We start from the raw sequence: 27787 nt of genomic DNA on the forward strand, positions 1-27787 counted from the left end.
TAAATGTCTGCTGAAGTCACGGAAACTCCATTCAGTTAAAACATAAAGGGGTAAATCTTTATAATAAGGGCACAAATCATATACTTAAGTAATGTTTAACTAATGCATGGTCCATGATGATTTAATGCATGAATTCATGATGGATGTTTCCTGGATTCCTGTTGCTCACCATTAACAAATGATGTGATTAATGTATCATCAATAAAGGAATGTTAATTCACAGTTACTCCATGTAGCCAAATTATCTGGATTCCAGTTACATACAAGTTTATTTCAGACATATGCCTTTGCTCAGCCTCCTCGAAAACAGAACTGTAACTACTCTCATAGAACTATGAAGCAATTTGTTTCTCAATTTCAGTCCATTCTCCTCTCATTTGTCAATTGGCAGCTGCTAGATCATTTTGATTTGGTTTGGTGCGGCAACATGACAATCTTTGCATCTGATGACCAGTTTAACAACAAAAAAAAATATAGCTTCATATTTCTGTGAGAATAGGTAGGCCTACTGTTAATTTGGTTGCATGTCAATGAATGTACCTGTATCAAGTAACTGTGAATTAACATCCCTTAATGACGATCCCTTAATTGATGATGTTGATGATAAGCGGGGACTAATCCTATAAAGTCATGCTGACTTGGTAATTTGTTAATGGAGAGGGAATTCATGATACATCCTGCATTAATTAATCTATTAAATCAGCATGAGTCATGCATTAGTTACATTACTTAACTATATGATTTGTACCCTTATCATAAAGTGTTACCCATAAAGGTACAAACAGACTTGGGCACGATTTTTATTTTTTTTATTTTTTAACTGCTTTTCTGACGTTTCTTAGCACTTTTCAGATGCTGTCTATTTTGTTGAATGTATTTCTATGAAACTAAAAGTATTTTATTGTATTTTCTTATTGTCTTGTAATCTCCTTTTATGCCCTCTTGAACATGTAAGATGTCCTTGTGTATCTAGAAAGGCGTCCGCCAAATAAAATGTATTATTATTATTATAGGCTTCTTGTAAAACTGTAATCAATTACTCATACTTTACTGTTTAAACAGCAAAAGGTAAATATTTTCAGTATGTGTTACTACACACCCACATGTCACATATTCTTTGTTAAAAAAGAGACCTTGTGATTTTGTTTTTTCCTGACCGTCAGCAGCTGGCTTAACGTTAGCCCTGGTGACAGCATGCAGCAGCACTTCACAGCCTGCCCTCCCAGTGAAGCTGTGTATCCTCCACTCACCTGTTGTCTTTGTAATAGAATTCTTTGTTCTTAACACCGAAATGATAAGTCGATTTATTGATTAGTTGATCAATAGAGACTGACATTTTCTCAATCAATTAATCACTAATAATCTATTAAAGTGCTCATATTATGCTTTTTCCCTTTCCTTTATTGTGTTATATATCTTTTTTGTGCACGTTATAGGTTTACAAAATGAAAAAGCCCAAAGTCCACCCCAAAGGGACTTACCATCTCCAACAGAAAACACTGTTCACAAACTGCTCCAAACAGCTCTATTGTAGTCCAGCCTTTACTTCAGTGACGAACATGCGTCACTTTGTAACACAAGTTATAATGCTCGCCTAGCTGCTAGCATGCCCTCATACTCCGCTTCTGACTGGCTAGTAGTCCTTACCTATAGGTACTGCATGTGCGACTCCCAACAAAGATGGAACAGAAGTGAGAGGTCTCACTCTGTAGCTAAAACAGAGAGCTCAACACACAGGGTGAAAAGAGGAGCTGCAGCAATATGCAGTACAACAAAAATATTTTTTGGAAAATTAAACCATGTAAACCTATTCTGATATAACCTCTAAATACAATTATGAACCTGAAAATGAGCATTGTATGAGCACTTTAAGCGAAAATGTGAATGTGAAACCTGTTCTATAGTTGCAGTTTCTTAGGAGGGTTTCCTGCTTTTATTTTGAGTGTAAATTGAATATATTCACGGTTTGGACTGTTGGTCAAACAAACAAGCAGTCTGAAGATGCTGCCTTGGGTTCTGGGAACATGTCATGACCATTTTATAAACAAATAAACAAGTATTCAACAGATCAACCAATGATGCAAACAATCACTAGTTGCAGCTGTAATGCTTTATAAATGGTTTAGGAGAATACATATTCAAATAACTGGTTTGTGATGCTCAGGAAATTCCCTCTAATAGTTTTACAGATGTTTTTTCTTGTAATGATTGAGTATGGCAATTGTCTCCTCTCCTGCTTATGATCCCGTGATTCCTTGCTTTACGCCCCCGCTTATGTGAAGTCACTTGTTTGTAACAGGCCAGTCACTTCTGGGAAGTTTCCCAAAAACACCAAACATTTGCCTTGGCAGCTCGGCTTTGTGTGGTATTAGTAAAGGGATCCATCCGATGCATTCCTCCACCTTGCGTGGCCAAATTATGGCAAGAATGCGGGGTCATTCTCTCTTTTCTGCATGACCGGGCAGCCCTTTAGCTCAGGCTGTTGAAGCTGTGGCACAACTGTGGTGCTACTGAAGCAGAGGGGACACACACACACACACACACACACACACCATTAGGCAATATATATATATATATATATATATAGTGCCTAAACTAGCTACCGTATAGGCTTCATCTTATCATCTCATTACATGCTCAAGACTTGACACTGGACAAGTCAACATACATATTACCCAGCAATCATCATTGCACATCTGTATGACAAAGTTTTTTTAAGGGGCAGTTTAACCCTTGCAAACCAAAAATGCCAAAGAAAATAACAAATTATTCAATTAATTGAATAGTTTATATATATATATATATATATATATATATATATATATATATATATATATATATATATATATATATATATATATAATTTATTTATAGTTGATCTAGAATAAGCATATCATTTTGTTATAGGTTGATACTGACTATTTTACAAATAATAAAGAGATGAGTTTGCATTTTCAAGGACATAATGGCACCTTTTTTAATTTAATGCAAATTCTTCTTCATAGAATCACACGCAAGGGCCGGTTCTCTGCCCAACACGTAGTCAGAGCCCTGCACTCACACCACTGTGTGTATTTACGCCCCAGAGAGGGGGGAAACTGATGATGAGAGGAGTGGCACACTTCACTAAAACTTCCCGAAATGACGCGCTTGGCCGCCGCTCCTCCCCGTTTAACAGCGAGAAGAGAAAGTTCTGACTTTTAAATCTCCTCATGTAGCGATAGTGGAGAATCTTTTCAAGCGACAAAGAAAGTTTGGACATGAAAGTTCTGAACTGAAAAGTCACTTGAGTCTGTTTTCCCAAAGCGTGCGGCACGATGAAGCCACTGCTGAGCTGCAGCGTCTCTCTGTGGACTCTCCTGGTCTTCAGCGCTCTCCTCAAGGTAAAAAAAAGAAGGCTTTTATTCGTTTACATTTTGCGCAGAATTGAACCAGCTGGTGTTGTTTTGTTCATGACAACGGGGCGCTTTGTTTGGATGATGAAGGTCAGTTTTCATCACGCGGGTGGGAGTGCACCTGTTGCGCAGGTAGCTGCTGTGCTGTGAGGTGATTTACTTCTCTGGTCAGGAGTAGTTGGTGCTATTACAGATTACACTTATGAGAAAAGTTTATGAAAGCAACTATCAACTGTTACAAACCAATTTCACCCAAGGAAGGTTTGGTGTCATGGCTTTCTACGAGAAGAATATAGTCCTTTGAGGGTTTTAATTGGATTCAAATTTATGTCAGCAAGTAATTAATACGCCAACCTTCAGTTGGAGAGGTGTAACAATGGTGGGCTATTTATTGGAAGACGTGGTGCGCCTATATTAAGTCTAACGATGTAGGATTTATTTGTGAAAATAAAAATGCATTATTTTGAAATGCTTAAGTAGTACTCTAACGAGATACTAAATATATTTGAAATATCTTTTTTGGTCAGTTGTTTATTCAGGATTGCACTTGTGGTGTTGTGTTAAAATGCATCCACCTGAACAAAGACCCACCTGACTTGTCCCACTAGTCTTTCTGGGGGTAGAGAGAGAGGGGGGTGAGAAAGGGGGGACAAAGGGGGAGAAAGGTTGAGAATGGTATGTGAGGATGTGTGTGGCAAACACAAAGGGGGTCAGGAATGGAATGAAGTGCAGCTCAGTGTCCCTGTCACTCCTGCAGCCACAACAACACACTTACCGCAAAACCTGTAGGTGAGGAGCTTTGGGTGGATATTTATGTGTACAAAATGTAAATTGTGTGACTTTGACACCAGAGACAGCGCTTTAAGTAACTTCTCCTACCAGTGGTCAATGATTGCTCCCTTTAACGATAACCCCAATATTTGCCAGATCTTAACCAGAACTTCATTAGAAGCATCAGATTAGAAAACAAAGGCGCTAAAAAAAACAACAACCTATTTTCCCTTTTCGGTATGAGAACTTGTTACTGTGCTAGGTTTTAATGGCGTCATATCATGCAAAAAAAGCTTAAACATGTATACAGACTGGAATGTGGACCTCATTTGAATCAGAAAATGGAATATTAAAATACACACTTTGCATTGATTAACCTGGTGCCAACATCCAAAATTTAATCAACGAAATCCTGCTATGATGATAGTGTACAATATTATAACTATTAGTTACACAAAATTAAATTATTTACTCCTTGTTGCAGTCAAACTGGGCACCAACAATATTTCACTTCCTATCAGCAGATTTGAAGCTCAAAGTGGAATTTAGTTCAAGTAGTAGTTGAAGTGCAGCATTTGTTGAAAATTGTTGCATGGTGTGTGAATGATTGGCCCGTCATTTTACGTATTATCATGTATTGGTTTGTTCTGTCATGGTAAAATGAAACTACAAAATACACATGCAACAGTTGTAGACTATGATCCCACGGATTGGAATATTATTTATTTAACATCAAAGTTTATTCTTGACCTCGGAAATATTAGTTATTAGACAAAATAATCATGATGAAGACTGTAAAGTTGAAAGCTCCAGAAAATACAAGTAAGAATGCCTAAGTCAAGATCTTTTTTTGTCTTATTGGTTGTCAAATGTGGTAATTTATTGTGTTATGGTGAAACACCAATGTTTACTACATTGGAGGAAGTAAAGGTAATGGCTTATTGACTTAATTAACTGATATGAAGAGAACACGCAAATGGTAACCTGCCACCACCACAGTTGGGTTTGATACTGTGAAGAGAAAAGCAGGTGATTGGTCTGGTGATGGTCTATATAAACTCTGGTGATGGTCTATATAAAATGGATTTAACTGCATGTTTTGGTATTAAAGAGAATATTTTGTTGTGTTGTACAGTTATGACAGCACATTTTCAGGGATTGTTAATATATGTTGTAAGAAAGAGAATCCAGTGTTGTTTCACTTTAAATTTGACATTGTTGAGCCTAAAGTTGTGGTCAGTAATTAATAGTTAAGAGACACGACGGTCATGATTTTCTCGTTTAGAGACAGAGCCTGCTGCTCTCTAACATCGTATGGTTGGATTAAATCACAGATTAGAGGCCTGATTGTCTCCTTTGCAGCTTCTGGACACAGGATATTATATAATATGTGGTCAGTCAGTTTCTAGTGGCTGTATATTCTAATTTAAATGTGTCAAAGAATTATTCACCACACACAGGGCAAACCACCTACTGTAAAAGGGGAAAATACATTTTAAATTTAGAAAAAGAAAACAAATGTATGTTACAGACATTGAAATAATTTAATCCAATGTGGCAACAAGAGAGAGAGAGAGAGAGAGAGAGAGAGAGAGAGAGAGAGAGAGAGAGAGAGAGACATTCCAATTATTAATTAAAACTTGGTTAAACATTTTTTAATCAGTAACAGGGCTTGACATTAACTTTTTGAGGCACTTGTCCTTTGGACAAGTACATTTACGTTTCACTTGTCCATGCACAAAAGTCACTTGTCCGGGTAAAGATTTATTTAAAGTTTTGCTAATGCAGAATTCAAACAAACCGTTCAAAGCATCCAAACACTATCAGCATTAATAAAATTCAGTTGAAACAGTAGAAAGAAACATGTCCCAAGAATAGATTTCCCCTTCAACAAGAAAAAGCGATCTTCAGACTCCATAATACAAAGTAATACTTTGCACGCCGGTGTGTAGAAGTTAATATATCGAGATTCTAAGACAATATTTTAAAGTTTGTCATTACTTTGAGATTCTTAGTTTATATTCTGAGATACTGAGTTAATATATTGAGATACTAAGTCAATATTTTGACCAGAGGTAGTGGTGACTTGAACTTGAACTTATACTATATCTAAAATAATTTTGTAGACATAACAGTGGATTTTGCCACTACATGTTGTTACATTAAACATTATTTTTTTTTTTATACAATTTAACTTTCTACCCGGCAGAGGCTGATTTACCAAGGGATCCTATAAAAGGTGTAGCTACTTGATTATTACCTGATATTTAATCCGGCAAGTTGCGGAGCTGAGGTTTTACAATAACTGACGGACAAACGAGCAGTGGAGTAGTAATGTTACGAGGCAGAGAGCCAGCCGCTAAATGAGTCAAATTAACTTCATGCTTCATCCACACAAAGCACACTGCTATCGCCAAGAGTGACAACTGTATTTGGCTCATTTTCTGTGAACGATGTGGCGAGGGGGTAACATTAAGGCGGAGTTAGCAAGCTAACGTTAGCTAACTAACACCCGCTGGCTCGCTGTGCTTTCATGCTGCATCGCTTACAGAGAATGAGCTGAACAGCGGGCTGGGTCTACTTTAGCGGCCAGCTGACCCGCTGCCACTGGGTCCGCTGCCCCGGATTGTGGGGAAAAAAATTTATTTGTTTCAAATCGGTAACATAGACGTAATGAGTGGCACATAACGTGAAGTAACATGGCATTTTATTTTGTTTGAGTTTTAACTTGTCCAGAGGGGCAAGTAAATTTCTCTTCCACTTGCCCTACAAAAAATCCACTTGTCCTGGACAAGCGGACAAGCCTTAATGTCGAGCCCTGGGTAATAGAACCCATTGCTCTATATGGCAGTAAAATATGGGGCCCGCTCAGTAGACATTTATAAATTACTGACTGGGACAATCACCTAATTCAGAACTCCCATGTAGCATTTTGTAAAAATATATTACGCCTGCTAAGACACATTCCAAATAATGCCTGCCGAGCAGAACAAATTACAACTGAAAGAGCCATCAAATTCTACAACCGCCTGAAAACAAGCGACCCCCATAGTTTCAAAGCAAAGCAATACACTTCCAAGAGAGAAACTTAGAGAAAAGACCCCTCAGTCAGCTAGGCCTGTCACTCAGCTCCCTCACCTCAACACAGCCCCCAGAACCTCAGGACCCCCACCCCCTCCCCGAAACCATCCAGCCCAACCAAATTATCTGCAGACAAAAAGAGAAATACATCACACACTGGGAAGACACTACAAAACATCAGAGCCAAATTGATTGTTACTTAGCCCTAAAACGACACAATACACAGTAGCAGAATACTTGAGCACCATATGAGAGCAAAGACTCAGAAAGACTCTGAGCAGGTACAGACTGAGTTGAGTCTGGCTGTGGAAACCGGCCACCACAGACAGACCTGGACACCAAGGGAGGACAGACTGGACTAGACAAGTAGAGACAGAGCATCACTTTCTACTCTACTGTGACAAATACAAACAAATTAGACAAATCTTCTTCCCCAAATTTAAAAGTCAATGTAAATAATTCGAGACACTTTCAGACAAGGACAAACTGAACTTTGTTTTAGGCGAGAATTCAAACTGCTGCATCCTAGCAGCTGATTATGTCGCCTCCTGCCACAAATTAAGAGATGACCACGGAAACACCACACAGGAGTGTTGACTGCTTGTTGTCTGTTTTCCGCTCCTTTTTTGTCGCTTCATTACAGTTCTCTTATCCATTCAATCTGGGTCTGAGGGTTTGTCAGCACTTCCCTGCAGAATTTAGGAAGTGACTGTTGTGATGCACTGTAAGAAAAGATACACCATATCTACTCAAAAAATGAGGCAACAGATTACAAGCAATATTATTTATTAAATTTCACATGGTTTGGTATTGAGTAAATATGAATTAAATTAGACCCTTAATAGTTATCCATTTAATATGAGTATATTCGAATAGAAAACAGTACAGAATTAATTATAACCTAAACAAAAATAGTGAGTTGATTTGAAAAAGATAAACTCCCTAATGTGTAAATAGTACTAATAAAAATTAATTTAATTCTACATATCAATGATATATAATTGAGTAATAATCATCTACATTAATCTGCACATCGATTTGAATTTAATCAATGCAATGAATTAAATCTAAATATTCTTTCTCAGGAATAACTGGTCTATGGCCCAGAAAGTACAGAACTTAACAAATACTCAAATAAGAATTTTATTAGCAATTCACTTTTGTGCTTTCGACTCATTGTAGTAGTGCTGGGCAGTATACCGGTATACGGGTATTAATTTCCCATATGATATGAATTTTTCAAATACGGTAATACCGCAGAAAACGCTACGGCCGAATTGATCTGCGAGTGACTTCAGAACGGGAGCCCTGTTAACTTCGTACCCTTCTCACTCATGGTTGTAAATTTACGACAATTAATAACCCACAACTAACTCTCTTTAATAGGATAAAACACCATAGCACACAACTATTTGTAACTTTAAAAATTTCTAACACTAATAATTTTACAAATAGCCTACAAATTTACACAGCCGAACGGCATGCTGGGTAACATTATAGCTGCTAGCTAGCTAGGTTGACAGGAAGTGCTTTTCAATTAAAATTAGCCTGATTACATTGATTTGAATTAACTCAATATTCTCTCTATTTGGGATTAGATAAATATAATGCTTATGTTTTATTTAACTACAATGGTTGGATTTTATTCCAAATATTTTTATTTGAAATTTAATTAAATATTTGCCTCAAAATCAAAAACACAATCATATTGACTATATTTTACCTAATACATTAATTCAAATCTACATGACCACAGAATCATTTCTTACAGTGTGGGGGCGTTATACCTTTGTGCCCCTCTTCGGTCAGGAAACTAGTCAGAGAGGTTGCAGATCATAATCTTAATAATAAATTAAACTTAATACCGGAGCAATTTAGGGACAACTGCATGTCTTTGCTTTCATAAACAGTATACTGTACTGGCTGCATTTGGGTCATCATACAGTTTATATCCACAACGTTTCATTATGGGATTGTCGCTTATTTAGTCAGATTTTTTTTTTTTTTATGTAAATTTAACATAGTCACTAAAAGCACAGAAGCAAGGAAGTTACATTAGAAAAAGAGGAAATACTTTGCTTCCCTGAAAGGAATTATTTTTTGCATAGTGACATTTTCCGTTCTGAATACGTTAACAACATTACCAATCCTCTTCAGTACACATCACAGTCTGCATGTTGACTACCCGTTTACAGTGAATATTTCTGGTGTTCTCTTTTATTTAGTTTGTATCTTGGTTTAAATTTCAGTTCCCCTTCAAACCATACTTTTTTAGATTTTGACCTTAATTGTCAGAGATTGATAAGCTTGTCTACACCATGACGCCTGTCAGTAGTCTTTGTATCTCATAGACCAACTCTGTTCACCAACCTACACAGTCCTACACCTGATGATGCTATGACAGGCTGACTGAACAGTACCAAGAAAAATGACACTTTCCTATCTTTTTTTTTTTTATTTTATTTTTTTTGGGGCATTTTTAGGCCTGAAAGGGGAGAGAGAGGGAGAATGACATGCAGCAAAGGGCCGCAGGTCGGAGTCAAACTTGCGGCTGCTGCGTCGAGGAGTAAACCTCCATATATATGTGCGCCTGCTCTACCAACTGAGCTAAACCGGCCACTACTTTCCCAGCTTTTGAAGTCTAATTTTAGTTATCTATGTGTCAAAGTCATCCCTGAAACTGGCCCTCCGCTGGTACTTCTGGGCGACTTCAACATCCAGACAGAGAAATCAACTGACTTCGTACATCTTCTCTCTTCTTTTGCCCTCTCACTCTCGCCTTTCCCACTCAACCACCTCTCGTACTCACCAGAAACTGCTCTACATCCAACCTCACTGTTACTCAACTCCATACCTCAGACCATTTCTTCATCTCTTACTCTCTCCCACTCTCCCAAGCTCACAACCATATCTCAAGAGATACTGTACCTGTCCGCTGTAACATTAGTTCACTCTCTCCTTCTTCTCTGGCGTTATCTACTTTATCAACCCTCCCTCCGTCTGACTCTTTCTTACTCATGCCTCCCAACGCTGCCACAGACACTCTCCTCTCTACTCTATCCTCCTCTCTTGACTCTCTCTGTACTCTTACTTCACGGCAGGCTCGTAAGTCCTCCCCAGCTCCGTGGTTATCTGACTCAGTGCGGGCTGAAAGATCAACTATACGGGCAGCGGAAAGGAAATGGCGGGAATCTAAACACCCAAATGATCTGCTTACCTATCAGTCTCTTCTTTCCTCCTTCCCTGCCTCTATTTCTGCAGCAAAAAGCTATTTTTATCAAACCAAAATTGAATCCTCTTTCTCCAACCCCAACAAACTTTTCTCCATCTTCTCTAACCTCCTAGATTCCCGCAGTCCACCTCCTCCCTCCTCCCTCCTACCAACCCACTTTGTCAACTACGCTCTTCATTTTCCACCACACTTCCTGAAATAATCTTTCCATCCATCACATCCAGTACTCTTTCCTCTTTTACCCCTCTATCTCCAAATCAAATTCTTACTTTGATTACCTTCGCCCGCCCAACCACCTGCCCCCTTGATCCTATCCCTTCTCACCTTCTCCAGTCTATTGCTCCTGACCTTCTTCCTTTCCTCACCCATTTCATCAACATCTCCTTGTCAACTGGCTGTTTCCCCGACGCCCTCAAAGAGGCAAGAGTGACCCCACTATTCAAAAAACCATCACTCGACTTGTCTGAGGTAAATAACTACAGACCTGTCTCCCTTCTTCAATTTCTATACAAAACTCTTGAGCATGCCACCCAACTAATTCTCTCCTTTCCGGAGTCTGAAACTCAAGTAGCAGCACATATCTCGGCCTGTCTGACTGATATCTCTTCTTGGATGTCCACACACCATCTGAAACTCAACCTCGACAAGACTGAGCTCCTTTTCCTTCCAGGGAAGGGCTCTCCTACCCAAGACCTGACTATAACAATTGACAACTCTGTGGTAGTCCCCACCCAGACTGCTAGAAATTGCTGCAACTACCTGATCGTGTAGATACATGCTGCATAACATCAGAAGGATACGTCCCCTTCTAACGCAGAAGGCGGCTCAGGTTTGGGTTCAGGCTCTAGTCATCTCACGTCTAGACTACTGCAACTCCCTCCTGATTGGCCTGCCTGCATGTGCCATCCGGCAATGCACTTGTCTTCAACCTCCCCAAGTTCTCTCACACTACACCGCTCCTCCGCTCTCTTCACTGGTTACCAGTTGCTGCCCGCATCCGCTTCAAGACACTAGTACTTGCATACAGGGCCATGAACGGATCAGCCTCAGCTTACATCCAGGACATGGTCAAACCCTATACCCCAACCCGCCCACTCCGCTTTGCATCAGCCAACCTTCTTGCTGACCCCTCACAGCGAGGGAGAACTAATCACTCAACGAAATCCCGATTGTTTGCTGTCCTGGCTCCTAAATGGTGGAATGAGCTCCCTACATCAGGATGGTCGAAAGCCTACGCATCTTCCGCCAAAGGCTAAATTGCTTATTTAAAGCTAATGTACTTGCACTTACTAGTTGTTGTCTGGAGTTTGCACCTACAGGGTTGAAACACTTAGGCAGAAGAGGAAGAGGTATACTTAGGCAGAATAATTGAAAACACCTGGGGCACACGTTCAATCTCAAAACGGTGTGCATCGTTTTACTACAGTTTCCTCGGAACGGTGTGCAACAGGCTTTGAGATGTTTTTTCTCATTTGGTGGGTGTGTCACAGGTGAGACCCAATCAGTAGCGACATGTATGTACATTATACTCGTGATAATAAAAAGGCAGTGTTTTTTATTAAATTAATATATAACACTAAATTAAACAGAACTGGCACATTAACATGTTAATGCATAATTCAGTTTTTAAATAGACTTCAGACTTCCAGTCTACAGTATAAAGACAGCTCTTCTGCTTGAAATAACATGTCCATTCAGTAGTAAATATACTGTTTTTGTTTTTTTTATATTTAGGAGCTTTTTATCTGGCCATCATGGCAATCAGTTGGAAATGGGATTAAAAAAATGCTTTATTATGCGGAGTGGGCGGGTTGGGGTACAGAGAAGTGCATGCAAAGTCACAGCTTGACACATTAGTGACCCAGGAAAAGTACAACACTTTGCATGATTATGAAGCCTTTCTCTGTTCCCATCCATATCTGTTTCTCACACTTTCTCTGTCTGTGGCCTCCTGACAGCATGCAGAAATGGTAACTTTGCTATCAATAGAGGACATCTCGGAACAAGGAAACATGACATTTTCTAACACTTACAAGAACTGGCCCGTCTGTGGCTCTGGACAGATGAACACTGTCTTTCTGGCGAGGTGCTATTCTAATGCCTTGCACTACTATAAAATGTGGATGACGTGTGATGACTTCATGACGTCTGATGTGAACACAAGTGTCCCTCTCCAAAATGTATTGTTCTCACTGTATCCAGATTAGAAAGCTTGCATCCCATTATTGATCTAAAGTGCAAAAGTCACAAGTCAAGTTCTCCTTTGTGGAATGCTGCAGCCTCTGCCCACTCCCAACCCCCCTCCATACGTATTAGGACAGTCCAGTTTCAAATTAAATCCCCAAACAGGCTGCTGTCAACCAGGGTTGTGACTGGAAGCTCAGCGTGTACAAGATGAATTACAAAGACTCACAGTTCCCCAATCCATGTAAATGAGACACAGGCTCCTCTCTCGGCCTCAAAGGCCTTATTGTCAGCAGATTGCTATCATTCTACCAGTGGCCTCTGAGCGAGTCACGACCATGCACAGCTGTAGAGGGGATGAAAAATTATTATTTTCTTTTGTTTCACTTTTCTCTCTCCCACTCGATCACACTGCCTTTCCAGATGGAGGGCTAGAGTGCTTTAAATAAGAATTTTAATGACCTGTTAGTACAAAAATGATCATATAACAGGCTGGCTGTGGCAGTTGTTGAAATGTTGATTGAGGAGTGTTTTTAAAGGCAATCTGTTGGTCGGTCCACCACTTTGGTCCAGACTCAAATATCTCAACAACTGTTGGATGCATTGCCATGACATTTTGTACAGGTATTCATGGTCCCCAGGGGACATATCCTAATGACCTCCTGACATTACTCTCTACAGGTTGACATTTTTCTTATGTGTTGTCTTCCCTTCAACCTTGAAAAAAACACTTTTTTTTCAACGTTTTTGACTCCTTTTTTTAACAGTTTGTTTTTGCTTTTTCCAACGTTTTAAATTTTTTAATTTTTCTTCTACACATTTTCAGCGCTTATTTCTACGTCCCATATTTTCTGGTATAAAACAAAAATTTAAAACGGGTCAATGTGACCCGAAGTCAACACAAGGGTTAAGTGAAATTCTTCATCAACTATTGGACATATTGCCACAAGATTTAATACAGATATTTATGTTCCCCTCAGGATGAAACCGATCATGCTGTCCAGGGTCACATGGAGCAGGAGTCTATCCCAGAATGCATTCTTCTTCTGAGTCTACATTTAAAAAGTCAAATGACATATATAGCCATAGTTCCTTTCATCATTTAAAGGCATTAATTACATCCTTGAATACAGCACAAAGAAGCCAGTCACTAATAATACAAAACCCACACTATGCCTTCTCTGCTCTTCCTTCCCCGCAGACGAGCACACATTACACCCCACGCTCCACTTTAACACCTTTCAAACATCACACTGATCACACTTCTATGTTGAGCATAATGGCCCAGCCCTCTGTGTCCAGAATCTGTGGGTGTTGGTATGTATGCATTCATGCACATCTTCCTCCTGTTGTATGGCTGGCAGCATGAGAAGGAAGCTCTAATGACAAGTGCGTTGTACTTAGATGGGTATCTGCAGCAGCTCAGCACTCTGCACAGTGCTGGGAACAGTCAATACTACGTCACATCATTTCCATAGCCTCTGATGTGGCCCGCGATAGCAGCAGCAGGACTGTGGTGTGGGAGGCTGATACTGTACCTGGAGACAAACACACTCATAGCTAAAGCCGTCATGGGCAGGGAGTTTTTGGAGGCAGTGGATATTTTCAGACGTGGCTTTCGCATTTTTTTAATGATTCATGTTCCTATAGTTTTCAGCAGGAGGACACTCATTTATGAATTTCCCTTGTGGAGTTTTGTGCCATTTGTATTCTCACAGAAATGCTATCACTCTCAAATGCTATGTCATATACAGAATACAAATACATTAAACACAGACATCTAAAGGTATCATCTGCATGTAGAAAACAAATAAATCAACAGTAGACTAATAAAACATTTAATTAAAATGTTCTGTAGTTAATTTGATGTCTTACTAACTTACATGCATATAGTTATATTGCTGCAATCTATCAGTCCTGGCAGAAAACTGAACACACCAAAAAAGGATGACGTATTTTCATGAAAATAAGTGACTCTGGATTTAACTGACACTAATAAAAAAGACCTCTATAAGGATGTGAATTTCCCATAAAACTCCTGAACAACTGAACTGAATCTAAATCTTGAGTCTCCAGGTCTTCCCATAAAGTGGATTATAATATACTTTAATTTTATCTTTTATCTCCCAATAGTCATTTTTTAGTAGGGTAGTATATTTTAGGACCAACACTTTAGGACCAATCCAGAGTTATGCATGTAGATGCATGTATTGTGGTATTGAATATAGGGGCAATATTAGTAACGATCTGGGCATTTATTTATATATACAGACTACTGAAAGATAAGTACTAGTCACTAGAGAGGTAAATAGAAAAAAATCTTTTGTAATTTGGGTGAACTGACCCTTTAAGAGGTAAACTGCCGCACAGGTTATCTTGTAGTGCTTGTAGCTTAGAAGAGGTCAAAGGCCATGGGTTCCGCTGACACTGTGAATAAATCGGAAGCAAAGATCGCAATGTTGCATGGCAGAATCAGTCATGTGTGACGATACAGTTAGAAACAAACTTTAATACATGACCAAACCTAGTTACTATCAATTGTATTCCATTGAACCCCATGACTGAATTTAAATTACAATACAAAAACTTAAACTTGCATTATAACACATTATTCAGGGACATAGATAATGGAAAACAACCCTCAAGGTACGGGTTGACATGAGATAATTACACATGGCACACTGTGGAGGAAGGAACAGGACAGTCTTTCAAGTGATGTTTTGGCAACAGCAATGCTTTAAGGGAACCAATACCAGTTTAAGTGAGACAACCGTTGATTTATAAGCCAAATGTCATGTAGCTCTTGTCTTCCTTTATTTGACATTAATGAGCTTGGGGTATGAAGTACAGCATCAGGCTTAACTTAATAGTCCTTTATGTTGTTCACATCTGTTATCAGTGGTCTCTGGGTGGGCTCAGGAAATGACAGGAAGTTATGTTAGAACAGAAACAATGAGTAGGTCGCTCATGAGCCATTGAGGCAATGAACTTTAAATAGTGAACAAGCTGCCAATTTATGGCTGACAGAAGAAAGTCAGAATCACAACTTTCAAAAGCTCTCACCACACATCATGGAAAAACAACAACAAAATCAAGTCGAGGACAGGACAGATGTCGACACACAAACCCTGCAAGAGGAGAAAATAAGAAAATAGAAGGGAAAAAAAGGGTAAAGTGAAGTGAAGCGTCACTGGCAATGACATACACTAGACAGCTGACAAAAAGCTATTACTGTACAAAAGACTGGAAAGGGTCAAATGGAAAAAGGAAAGGAAAAATCAACAAAGGAAAGTAGAAGACTTGACAACATTATGCATTTCTCCATTTCTTCCTTGTGAACCTTGTTTTGTGTTGCTATCATCAAGACACACACATGTTTTGGATTGAGTCAGATAACATGATTTCGCAGAAACAGAAATTCACTTTCTCCACTCAGCAATTCAACAAGGGCACCACCAGCACCTCCTCCACCTTATGGAACTTAAGCGTAATTCGAGGAACAGAAATGAAGTATTGTTCTTTTTTTTCCCTTTTACATTGTTGTTCCAAGTTATCAGATTATGAGGAGATAAGGTAAATGGACTGATTCCTAAGCAAACAACTTTTAAGGTGATTTCTTGGCTGTTATTAGGTCTGGGAGTGTTATTATGGAGGAAGGAACTGGGGCATTATCAGCAGCAAAGGCAGACTGTTGGGAATGAAAGGGAATCACAGAGTGGCAGGCTGGCTGCCTTTTGGGTTGATGTAATGTTTATATAGTGGTCAGTACAGCCATTTCCTTCTCCTCCCCATGCAGACAGGCCCAGGCAAAGGTCACAGATACTGTACACAGGGCAAAGGGGTCGTTGGCTGAGTCCTAGCCAAGTGTGTTTCATAATGAACATTAAGTATTGCTCCTCAAGTGTGAGTCTAATGGTTAGAATACTTAATGCTGGCAAGCAAAGGCATTGTTCTCCTTTGATTTTAGTGGCTTCCATATAATAAAAATATGTACTACTAGTCATTGTACACATCAGTATACATGTATCTAACACCATAATGATTTGCCCAATAATTGTCCAAGTGATCAATAAGGTCCTGAGATAAGAGACAGACTACAGCTGAGGGTTAAAGCAGGGAGGGAGGATGTACAGATGTGTGGGGCTGAGTACCAGTAGATGCATGAAAAAAATGAATCATTATTTGAACTTAAGTATTTCTAGGGCAGTATTTCCCAAATGGGACTTTGAGCCTGGGTTATTTCGGCTCTCTGAGTCAGAGCCAAAGTATAATGGCTTGAGACGTTGTTTTGTTTATTTAGTCAGGAAAATAATTGATACTTAGGAACAGTGCCAAGGGAAATAAAACATTTGGGAATTTTAGTTCAGAGAAATCACATCCACAGAGGTCAATTAAAAATGAATACTTGACTATGAAAACATGAGTTTGTCATACTTGGCTTTTACATACTGGTATGTGACCTGTACCATATTCTTGATGGAGCATGAGGAGGTTTAGTTTGTCAGACAGCAAGCCGTTTTATATCTAGAGTCAGCAACAGTTGCTCTTAAGCTCAAACTTGGTCTAGTTGTAATGTACCGTGTACGTTTACTGCACAAACTAGTTTTTAAATAGAGCTTACTAAGTATATACACCTACCAAATACTAAATGTATAGTTGTTGAGATTTGTAGAGTTCATTCTTGACTTTTGTTAACAGCAGCTTAGAAAACATCTCACCACAAGGTCCAATTGGTAGGACGTAATCTAATTAAACAGGCCATGTTAAAAACATAAATGATACAATTTATGTCGGCTAATGTTTGAAAATGTCTTCCTTTTGTGACTGCTTTCATGGCATCTTAACATGTCATAGCAGGAAAAGCACCATTTTAACAAACAAGATTATTGTAATCATGCACTCTATTTAGGTTCTTTATTTTCCTGGGCCCTGGTATTGTGCATGCAGACTCACTGAATGGTTTTCTGTTATACCTAAATGGAATGCAGCCATCATTAATATAATTTGTCACACCTGTGCTTTCTCTGCCATGACAAGCTACAATGTCTGCCGTGAAAAAGGTCTATTATTATATTATTGCCTTATTAGGTTGATATGGCTAATATATTAGCAAACAGTTGCCTATTTACATATCCAGCCAAGACAGATACGTATTACCATTCATTTAGATTCATGTTTCTGACCACCTGATGAATGTACTGTAAGTCTAATATTTACTCTCCTCTTTGCTTTGTATTAGTCAAGTCCTGAGAAAAATATCTTTAGCTGCTAGCTACATCCTGCTAGCTAACGTAGCTTGTCTACTGTCATACGTATTGATATCTATGGTCTACTGTATCGGCAGTTTGGTGCTGGACACTTTGTACATACACACTACAGTGTGTTTATCAAACCTTTAAGCTTAAACATCTGCTTGCTTCCATTGAAAATGGGTTTGAAGAGAGGGAAGACTGAACCATACGGGAAATTTGCGGGCCGTACAACCCAAACTAACCTAAAGACAGGGTTGGAAAGCTAAAAGAGGTTAACAGCTAGAGCTGCAGAGCTTGGTGATACTTATCTGTAGTTCATTAAGGCAAGTAACCCCCGTCATTACAGAAACTCATCTAAATTATTTTAAATCATAATTTTATCTTTTGAAAGTGTTATGCTTTTGAAGTTTAGTTACGTTTGGTTAGCATGTGAAGCTGCAGCATCCTCCTTGTAGCCGGTTTCAGCCTCAGTGCAGTTTGACACAACAAGCTTTACCAGCTACTGTAGGCCTACAGTAAATACAAGAACTTAACATTATGAACTTAATACAAAGTAATACTGTTTTTGTTGTTGTTTCTTAGCTGGTGCTTTGGCTACACTGGCATTACTTGTTGGTAGGATCACTTTGTGGTTTTCACTGTTTTCAGTGGATTTGTTAACAATAAGAAAAGTGGAGTCCTTACCAGTCTTATTCTTAAGTAAATATGGACTTGAGTGACTAAATACTGTTCTCCACAGCGACAAAAACATTTAGTACAAACTGTACTGTTATCACTCTCCAAGGTCATTTCACACTCAACTGTGAATTTGGCAGACGTGTATAATTTTAAGTAACATTTGTCTCTATACGTACACTCATTATCTTCATCCACATTGGTGTTATGACGATGCATGTCTGTGTTAGCAGTTTGCGTTTAAGGTTGGATTGGCAGAGAAAGCAGAAGAAGATATATCACTGTAAAATGTCAGTAAAATCAACTGTATGTGCAAAAGCAATGAGCCCACACCATCAGTACAGTAAAACAGTTTAAAAGGTTTGATAGTATTTTGCTCTCTGTAAAGCACTTTGTAACTTTGTTAAGAAAATAAATAAAAATGCTATATAAATAAAGTTTTATTATTATATTATTATTTCATTCATTTTTGATCCAGCATTAAATTCAATAATTTAATCTAAATCCTTTCAATTCCCCTTTCAGTCTATTCAGTGTATTGCATTTTTGGCTTTCAACAATTTTAAGTAGCAAAGGTTATAGATATAAATACATTTTTAGAACGTGTTAGTTAGAAAAATAAGTTTTGAGCAATTTGTTGGACTCGGAGCAGTGGGTATCTTTGAACTATCTGTCCGAACACAACCCTAGACAGAGGGGATCATACCGCTGTGGGGAATGCTCTTTTATATCTAAAAAAATTGTCAGCCATTTACCATTTACACTTTCTTTGACAGAGCGATAATGTGAAGCTCAGCCGTGCTAACACACTGCACAAACAGCAGAAGTATAGTCATGCAGTTGTATACTTCCTCATACAGACTGTTCTTCCCATTAATGTACACAATCCACACAGAGTGACAGGATTTTTTTAATACTACCTGATAATTCAAAGGTGGTGGTTGGATGGTTAATGTTTGAGGTTTCATGAGGACTTTCAAGAATCAAATGCTGACTTCCGTAAAAGGTGAAACACATGAATTATATTTCATTAAAATGTATGTCATACTTTTACTGATGATAACGTGTCTCAACACACAGTATATTCTCATACACTATGTACAAAGCCTTCACCAGATCCTCAAAGCCCTTGAACTCCCCGTGCACCGTGTGACACTGCTGTACTTCAGAAAGAAGAATAGAGTCCCAGAGGAATGGGAGGAAGGGAAGGGTCACTGTTGTGAATAGAAAAAGAAATGTTAAGGAACGGACACCGGTCTCCAGGGACGGGTGGGTGAAGGGGGCAACATTTGATGCAGAATGAACCTTTTCTTTCTCGGTTTCATGGTCTGACAATTTTTGAGTAGTTAGACCTATCCTATTCCGTTCTATTGTATATACATTTAATAATTCAAATTTGCTTTTATTAGCATGACTGTAATTAAGTACAATATTGCCAAAACATGTTCAAGATTTACAATGTAAGTATAATTCTGAATAGGAATAAATACAAGAGATATAGGCTACACTCAGCTGCTTATTATGGTTTAATTAAGTACACCCAACTTTAAATAACGCAGTTTAACACAATGGCAGTGTAATGAATCCTACCTTCATGATAGTTTTAATTAAAGCTGCAGTGAACATTATTGTTATTATTGAACACATTATTGTGTTTAATGTAATATTTAACATTGACATAGCCTATTTCATTTAAAAGTATGATCTGATTAGGTCTTGTGTGATGCAGGACTGCTGTAAAATCTATTCTATCATCAGGAGTAAATGATTGATCCGATTGGTTATCTTTGTGGTGGAGAGAATGATGTAGTTTTAAACTATGATGCTATGTGTTTAATGTTTAGCTGTGTGGTAAACAGACTGAAAGGCAACAGTGAGAGACACTGGGCTGATTACGTTTTGGCTAATAAGTAATGTGGTATCAGAGCTGTGTGTTTAGTCCAGATACCAGGACTAGGATGGTAACCACGGTAGAAATACAGAGTTGGAGTTTCTATGGACATGAAGTCATATGTCCTCATGCGTAATGATATTGTTTACTGTCAGAACTTGTTTGCAATTGTTTTGGAGCATGAGAGCTATGAGCTATCCAGAGGAAGGAGGAAGAACAGTATTTTCAACAGTTCCACATATTGATCATTAGCTAAGGCCACAGAATGATTACTGATGGTCGGGTATTAACAGGGTCTACTTTTTAGTTTGTACTAACTGACACACAAACATGATCTTTTCATCAGTTACAATGGGACTTTCTCCCATAATACTGAGCTTTTGTGCATTTATTTGCACCATTGAAAAGAACGTGTTTTGATGAATAAACCAAAGCTCTTTTTTCTGAGCTATATGGACTACAAGTTTATTATTATTTATTAGAAGTTTACATTTTCTAATTTAAAACTCACACATGGTGGTTATTTTACATGCTTATTACTGTATGTTTAGAGTTGATGTACTAACATTTGACTAATCTTGGGCAATTAAAATGAACTAATAAATAACTAGTGCTAGACATCAATAGCTGTGCCTATATGATACTTTAGTTTTTGGAAATATAAGCACGTTTGACCCTTCACACATTTGATAATCAGTGCTATTGTCTCAGAATGTATTGATGTTTGATACGCAGCCCTATGAAGAGCTCATTATTAATATACCAGAATGTAATTCCTGGGAGTCTAGGAAGGGCTTTGAAACAGCATTTAGACCTTCACATTGGGAAACATGCCTTACATGTGGTTTCACTGGAAGGACGGGATCACAAAAGGCTGGTGTTTAAGAAAGTGAGGAGACACGACCTATTTAACAGTACTATCAGTTGTTGCTAAATTTACAGATGCCCTGCGACATTAAACAGGTGGTTGGGTTTGATGCTTTGAAGCTGTTTTCAACTCAATGCTGACCTCTGCTGGTGAAATATCATTTATTTACTTTTGCTCTTCTCTCTCCACAGATCTCCCAAGCAGAATGCCTCAGTAAGTACACGTGTGCTGTCTCTTTATATTTAAATACTGTATTTTGTTTTTAATGTAATATAGGCTTGTTAATTACGTCACTCCTGTCAATATCTCTGCGGAAATGGAGCTTTTTTAAATGTGTTTGTACTCATTTATTATTGTTGGTTTTGTTTCTCTTCTTTTTCTTCTTCTTCTTCTTCTTCTTCTTCTTCTTCTTCTTCTTCTTCTTCTTATTTGTCTTTTATGTCTTAGGTATTAAATGTAGCAGCAATGAAACGGAAACATTTACAACGACGACAACAACAGTCACGTTTGGATCCAGACCAAATTGCACCCTCTCCATCATCAATCAGTCAATCCCGATCAATTTCACTGAAAATGGTTTGATAACTGGTTTGATTCCTGGAGTAGTCTATCAAATCTTCAGTAGTTGTTTGAACTGCTGTAAGGAGGCCACCACAAGTAAGTGTGCTTACTTTGTTAAATCACTTATATTCCTGACCTTTACCATGTCTACAACAATGCTTTTATACAGTATAGTACCAGCAGCATTGCTGCAGATTGAGCATGTCTGTCAAACAGAAGATCTCTCAGCATGAATTAACCACAGATATCAAATACAAAGATGATTATACTGTGTTACACTAATGATGAGTAACAAGAACATGGCAAATGCATTCTTACTCCCTCCGACTTCTCTCTCACTCACAGAGCCTGAAGTGGTCAGGAACCTCACTGTCACTGTAATCACAACTTCGTCTATATTTCTGACGTGGACTAAACCAGAGGGAAACAGCTCCTCCTATACAGTACAGTGGACCGGTGGAAATGTAAATGGTAGTGACAGTGTGACTCAAACACAGAAAAACATTACTAACCTGACTGCTGGTGTCCAGTATAACATTACTGTTACTGCAGTGGCAGATGATGGCAGTACTGAAGGAAAGAAAGCCAATATTTTTCAGTACACAAGTAAGTAGACATTTAAATTTGGCTTATGTTGTAAGATGGTAGTATTCCTGTACTTTGTCATATATGAATTATATTCTGCTGCCGTTGTTTTCTTTGCATCCACCTCTTGGTCACTCACAGTCAGGAATCTCACTGTCACTGAAATCGCTCTGTGTGGTATTTATTTTAAATCAAGGCACATCACAATTATACTAAAAGTCCTACAGATTTTACTCATAAATAATGGTTTGGTCCTCTCCTCTTTGTTTTTGGACCTGGTAGTCAGTCACAATTAAGGAAATGTTTTATTTTACAATACAGATTTTTTTTTAACTTTTGTAGCTTCTTAGATGAGCAACTGTGCTCTGAAACACACTTGCCACAGTCAGTAGTTTTTTTTCCATTTGCTCTATTTATTTCTGTCTCCCTCATCTTGTATTTATCCTGCACTCTGCTGTTGTGTTACTGGACTAGTGATCCAGGGATGTCTTTATGTCAAGCTGCTTTTACTCTGTTATAGCAGAAGTCAGATGAGGGGCTTTGGTCACTTGTTAAAGATGACGCTGGGTGCCTTAAGAAGTGTCACAACACAAAGATGCTAGATAAACTTCCAGCTGCATGGAGGCAGCTTGATAATGTTGCTGAGGCAACATGGCTCTGGTTGCACTGTTACTATTGTGACTGACTCAGTGAAGAATTTGTGCGATGAAATGGTTTTAAAAAGTCTTTATTTTCCCATAATACCTTTTCCCTCACAGAGCCTCAAGTAGTCAGGAACCTCACTGTCAATGAAATCACAACATCCTCTATATCTCTGATATGGACTAAACCAGAGGGAAACAGCTCTTTCTTTACAGTACAATGGACAGATGGAACAACTAACTGGAGTGATAATGTCACTAAAACAAACATACATATAACTAACCTGACTGCTGGTGTCCAGTATAACATTACTGTTGCTGCAGTGGCAGATGACGGCAGTACTGGACAGAGTTCAGCTGTTTCTCAATACACAAGTAAGTACGCATGTACAGTAGATGTGGTTTATACTGTCAGGACGTCTGTTGAGGATACCTGGTGGAGAAGTCTCTGCGATGGTTTCAACTGGTACCTTAGAGCAGTTCTGTTTGTGCTGGATTTGTGTTGTAGCTCTGGACAATTTAGGGATGTTTTTGATGGCACATCTCTTTAGTGTTGCAGCCAATTTGTTTTGGCTTGACAGACAGGGTTGGATATGCTGTTTTTAGTCATGTTAGTGGCATGAAATATCTCCACAACTACATAGTGAGTTGCGATAACATTTTGTAGAGACAGTCATTGTCTCCAGAGGATAAAGTCGACTGATGTTGGTGATCACCTGACCTTTTCTCAAGCATCACCATGAGTTTTCCATGTCGTTTTGAGTGAAATATCTCAAAAACATTTGGATAAGTTACCTTGAAATTTGGTAGACATATGCCACTTTCAGGATAAATCGTAATAACTTTGGTGCTCCTCTTACTTTTCCTCTAGCGCTATCATCAGGTCAAAATTCTAATTTGTCCAGTAATTTGATTTATGACCAAGTGCCTTAAGAAGTGTCACAACACAAAGATGCTAGATAAACTTCCAGCTGCATGGAGGCAGCTTGATAATGTTGCTGAGGCAACATGGCTCTGGTTGCACTGTTACTATTGTGACTGACTCAAAGAAGAATTTGTGCGATGAAATGGTTTTAAAAAGTCTTTATTTTCCTATAATACCTTTTCCCTCACAGAGCCTCAAGTAGTCAGGAATCTCACTGTCGATGAAATCACAACATCCTCTATATCTCTGATATGGACTAAACCAGAGGGAAACAGCTCTTTCTTTACAGTACAATGGACAGATGGAACAACTAACTGGAGTGATAATGTCACTAAAACAAACATACATATAACTAACCTGACTGCTGGTGTCCAGTATACCATTACTGTTACTGCAGTGGCAGATGACGGCACTACTGGACAGAGTACAGCTGTTTCTCAATACACAAGTAAGTACGCATGTACAGTAGATGTGGTGTATACTGTCAGGACGTCTGTTGAGGATACCTGGTGGAGAAGTCTCTGCAATGATTTCAACTTGTACCTTAGAGCAGTTCTGTACCTTTTCCCTCACAGAGCCTCAAGTAGTCAGGAATCTCACTGTCACTGAAATCACAACATCCTATATATCCCTGATGTGGACTAAACCAGAGGGAAACAGCTCTTTCTTTACAGTACAGTGGACAGATGGAACAACTAACTTGAGTGATAATGTTACTGAAACAAACATAAATGTCACTGGGCTGACTGCTGGGGTGCAGTACAATTTTACTGTCATAGCAGTGGCTGGAGATAAGGCCACTTTAGGAGAGGCAATGACAATTTCACTGTGTACAAGTAAGATGTGCAGTGTTTCGCAATCTACATTAATATCATAGTCAGTTTTAGTTATCCTCCAGGTTAACTGTATAAGACTGTATTAGACTTAAACTTGAGTTAGTGGTTTTCTGATGAAGTTATTCCTGTATTTTGTCATAGACATAACTCATATTTGACTGTCGTATTTTCTTTATTGCGTTCACCTCTCTGTTGTCACAGAGCCTAACATTGTCAGGAACCTCAATGTCACTGAAATCACAACATCCTATATATCCCTGATGTGGACTAAACCAGAGGGAAACAGCTCTTTCTTTACAGTACAATGGACAGATGGAACAAATAACTTGAGTGATAATGTTACTGAAACAAACATAAATGTCACTGGGCTGATTGCTGGGGTGCAGTACAATTTTACTGTCATAGTAGTGGCTGGAGATAAGGCAACTTTAGGAGAGGCAAAGACAATTTCACTGTATACAAGTAAGATGTGCAGTGGTTCACTATCTACATTAATATCATAGTTTTAGTTATCCTCCAGGTTAAGTGTATAAGACTGTATTAGACTTAAACTTGAGTTAGTTGTTTTCTGATGAAGTTATTCCTTTATATTGTCATAGACATAACTCATATTTGACTGTCGTATTTTCTTTATTGCGTTCACCTCTCTGTTCTCACAGAGCCTAACATTGTCAGGAACCTCAATGTCACTAAAATCACAACATCCTATATATCCCTGATGTGGACTAAACCAGAGGGAAACAGCTCTTTCTTTACAGTACAATGGACAGATGGAACAAATAACTTGAGTGATAATGTTACTGAAACAAACATAAATGTCACTGGGCTGACTGCTGGGGTGCAGTACAATTTTACTGTCATAGCAGTGGCTGGAGATAAGGCAACTTTAGGAGAGGCAAAGACAATTTCACTGTATACAAGTAAGATGTGCAGTGGTTCACTATCTACATTAATATCATAGTTTTAGTTATCCTCCAGGTTAACTGTATAAGACTGTATTAGACTTAAACTTGAGTTAGTGGTTTTCTGATGAAGTTATTCCTGTATTTTGTCATAGACATAACTCATATTTGACTGTCGTATTTTCTTTATTGCGTTCACCTCTCTGTTCTTACAGAGCCTAACGTTGTCAGGAACCTCAATGTCACTAAAATCACAACATCCTCTATATCTCTGATGTGGACTAAACCAGAGGGAAACAGCTCTTTCTTTACAGTACAATGGACAGATGGAACAACTAACTTGAGTGATAATGTTACTGAAACAAACATAAATGTCACTGGGCTGATTGCTGGGGTGCAGTACAATTTTACTGTCATAGCAGTGGCTGGAGATAAGGCAACTTTTGGAGAGGCAAAGACAATTTCACTGTATACAAGTAAGATGTGCAGTGGTTCACTATCTACATTAATATCATAGTCAGTTTTAGTTATCCTCCAGGTTAACTGTATAAGACTGTATTAGACTTAAACTCGAGTTAGTGGTTTTCTGATGAAATTATTCCTGTATTTTGTCATAGACATAACTCATATTTGACTGTCGTATTTTCTTTATTGCGTTCACCTCTCTGTTGTCACAGAGCCTAACGTTGTCAGGAACCTCAATGTCACTAAAATCACAACATCCTATATATCCCTGATGTGGACTAAACCAGAGGGAAACAGCTCTTTCTTTACAGTACAATGGACAGATGGAACAACTAACTTGAGTGATAATGTTACTGAAACAAACATAAATGTCACTGGGCTGACTGCTGGGGTGCAGTACAATTTTACTGTCATAGCAGTGGCTGGAGATAAGGCAACTTTAGGAGAGGCAAAGACAATTTCACTGTATACAAGTAAGATGTGCAGTGGTTCACTATCTACATTAATATCATAGTTTTAGTTATCCTCCAGGTTAAGTGTATAAGACTGTATTAGACTTAAACTTGAGTTAGTTGTTTTCTGATGAAGTTATTCCTTTATATTTTCATAGACATAACTCATATTTGACTGTCGTATTTTCTTTATTGCGTTCACCTCTCTGTTCTCACAGAGCCTAACATTGTCAGGAACCTCAATGTCACTAAAATCACAACATCCTATATATCCCTGATGTGGACTAAACCAGAGGGAAACAGCTCTTTCTTTACAGTACAATGGACAGATGGAACAAATAACTTGAGTGATAATGTTACTGAAACAAACATAAATGTCACTGGGCTGACTGCTGGGGTGCAGTACAATTTTACTGTCATAGCAGTGGCTGGAGATAAGGCAACTTTAGGAGAGGCAAAGACAATTTCACTGTATACAAGTAAGATGTGCAGTGGTTCACTATCTACATTAATATCATAGTTTTAGTTATCCTCCAGGTTAACTGTATAAGACTGTATTAGACTTAAACTTGAGTTAGTGGTTTTCTGATGAAGTTATTCCTGTATTTTGTCATAGACATAACTCATATTTGACTGTCGTATTTTCTTTATTGCGTTCACCTCTCTGTTCTTACAGAGCCTAACGTTGTCAGGAACCTCAATGTCACTAAAATCACAACATCCTCTATATCTCTGATGTGGACTAAACCAGAGGGAAACAGCTCTTTCTTTACAGTACAATGGACAGATGGAACAACTAACTTGAGTGATAATGTTACTGAAACAAACATAAATGTCACTGGGCTGACTGCTGGGGTGCAGTACAATTTTACTGTCATAGCAGTGGCTGGAGATAAGGCAACTTTAGGAGAGGCAAAGACAATTTCACTGTATACAAGTAAGATGTGCAGTGGTTCACTATCTACATTAATATCATAGTTTTAGTTATCCTCCAGGTTAAGTGTATAAGACTGAATTAGACTTAAACTTGAGTTAGTGGTTTTCTGATGAAGTTATTCCTTTATATTGTCA

General features: G+C 38.5%; 1 protein-coding gene across 2 annotated transcripts in view; it reads left to right on the top strand.

The window, feature by feature from the left end:
* Positions 1–3147: 3147 nt before the first annotated feature.
* Positions 3148–27787, top strand: part of ptprjb.1 (protein tyrosine phosphatase receptor type Jb, tandem duplicate 1) — a 41101-nt gene continuing 16461 nt past the window's right edge. The window contains exons 1-5 of one of the 2 annotated variants that reach the window (XM_036003294.1): positions 3148–3383; positions 21541–21562; positions 21797–22006; positions 22256–22516; positions 23254–23511. In XM_036003294.1, the coding sequence (XP_035859187.1) occupies positions 3318–3383; positions 21541–21562; positions 21797–22006; positions 22256–22516; positions 23254–23511 (817 nt within the window). In that variant the 5' untranslated portion in view covers positions 3148–3317. The remainder of the gene's footprint in view (positions 3384–21540; positions 21563–21796; positions 22007–22255; positions 22517–23253; positions 23512–27787) is intronic. The other variant, XM_031282724.2, reaches the window with a different exon arrangement.

The sequence above is a fragment of the Sander lucioperca genome, chromosome 7, assembly GCF_008315115.2.
Source record: "Sander lucioperca isolate FBNREF2018 chromosome 7, SLUC_FBN_1.2, whole genome shotgun sequence".
Classification (NCBI taxonomy): Eukaryota; Metazoa; Chordata; class Actinopteri; order Perciformes; family Percidae; genus Sander; species Sander lucioperca.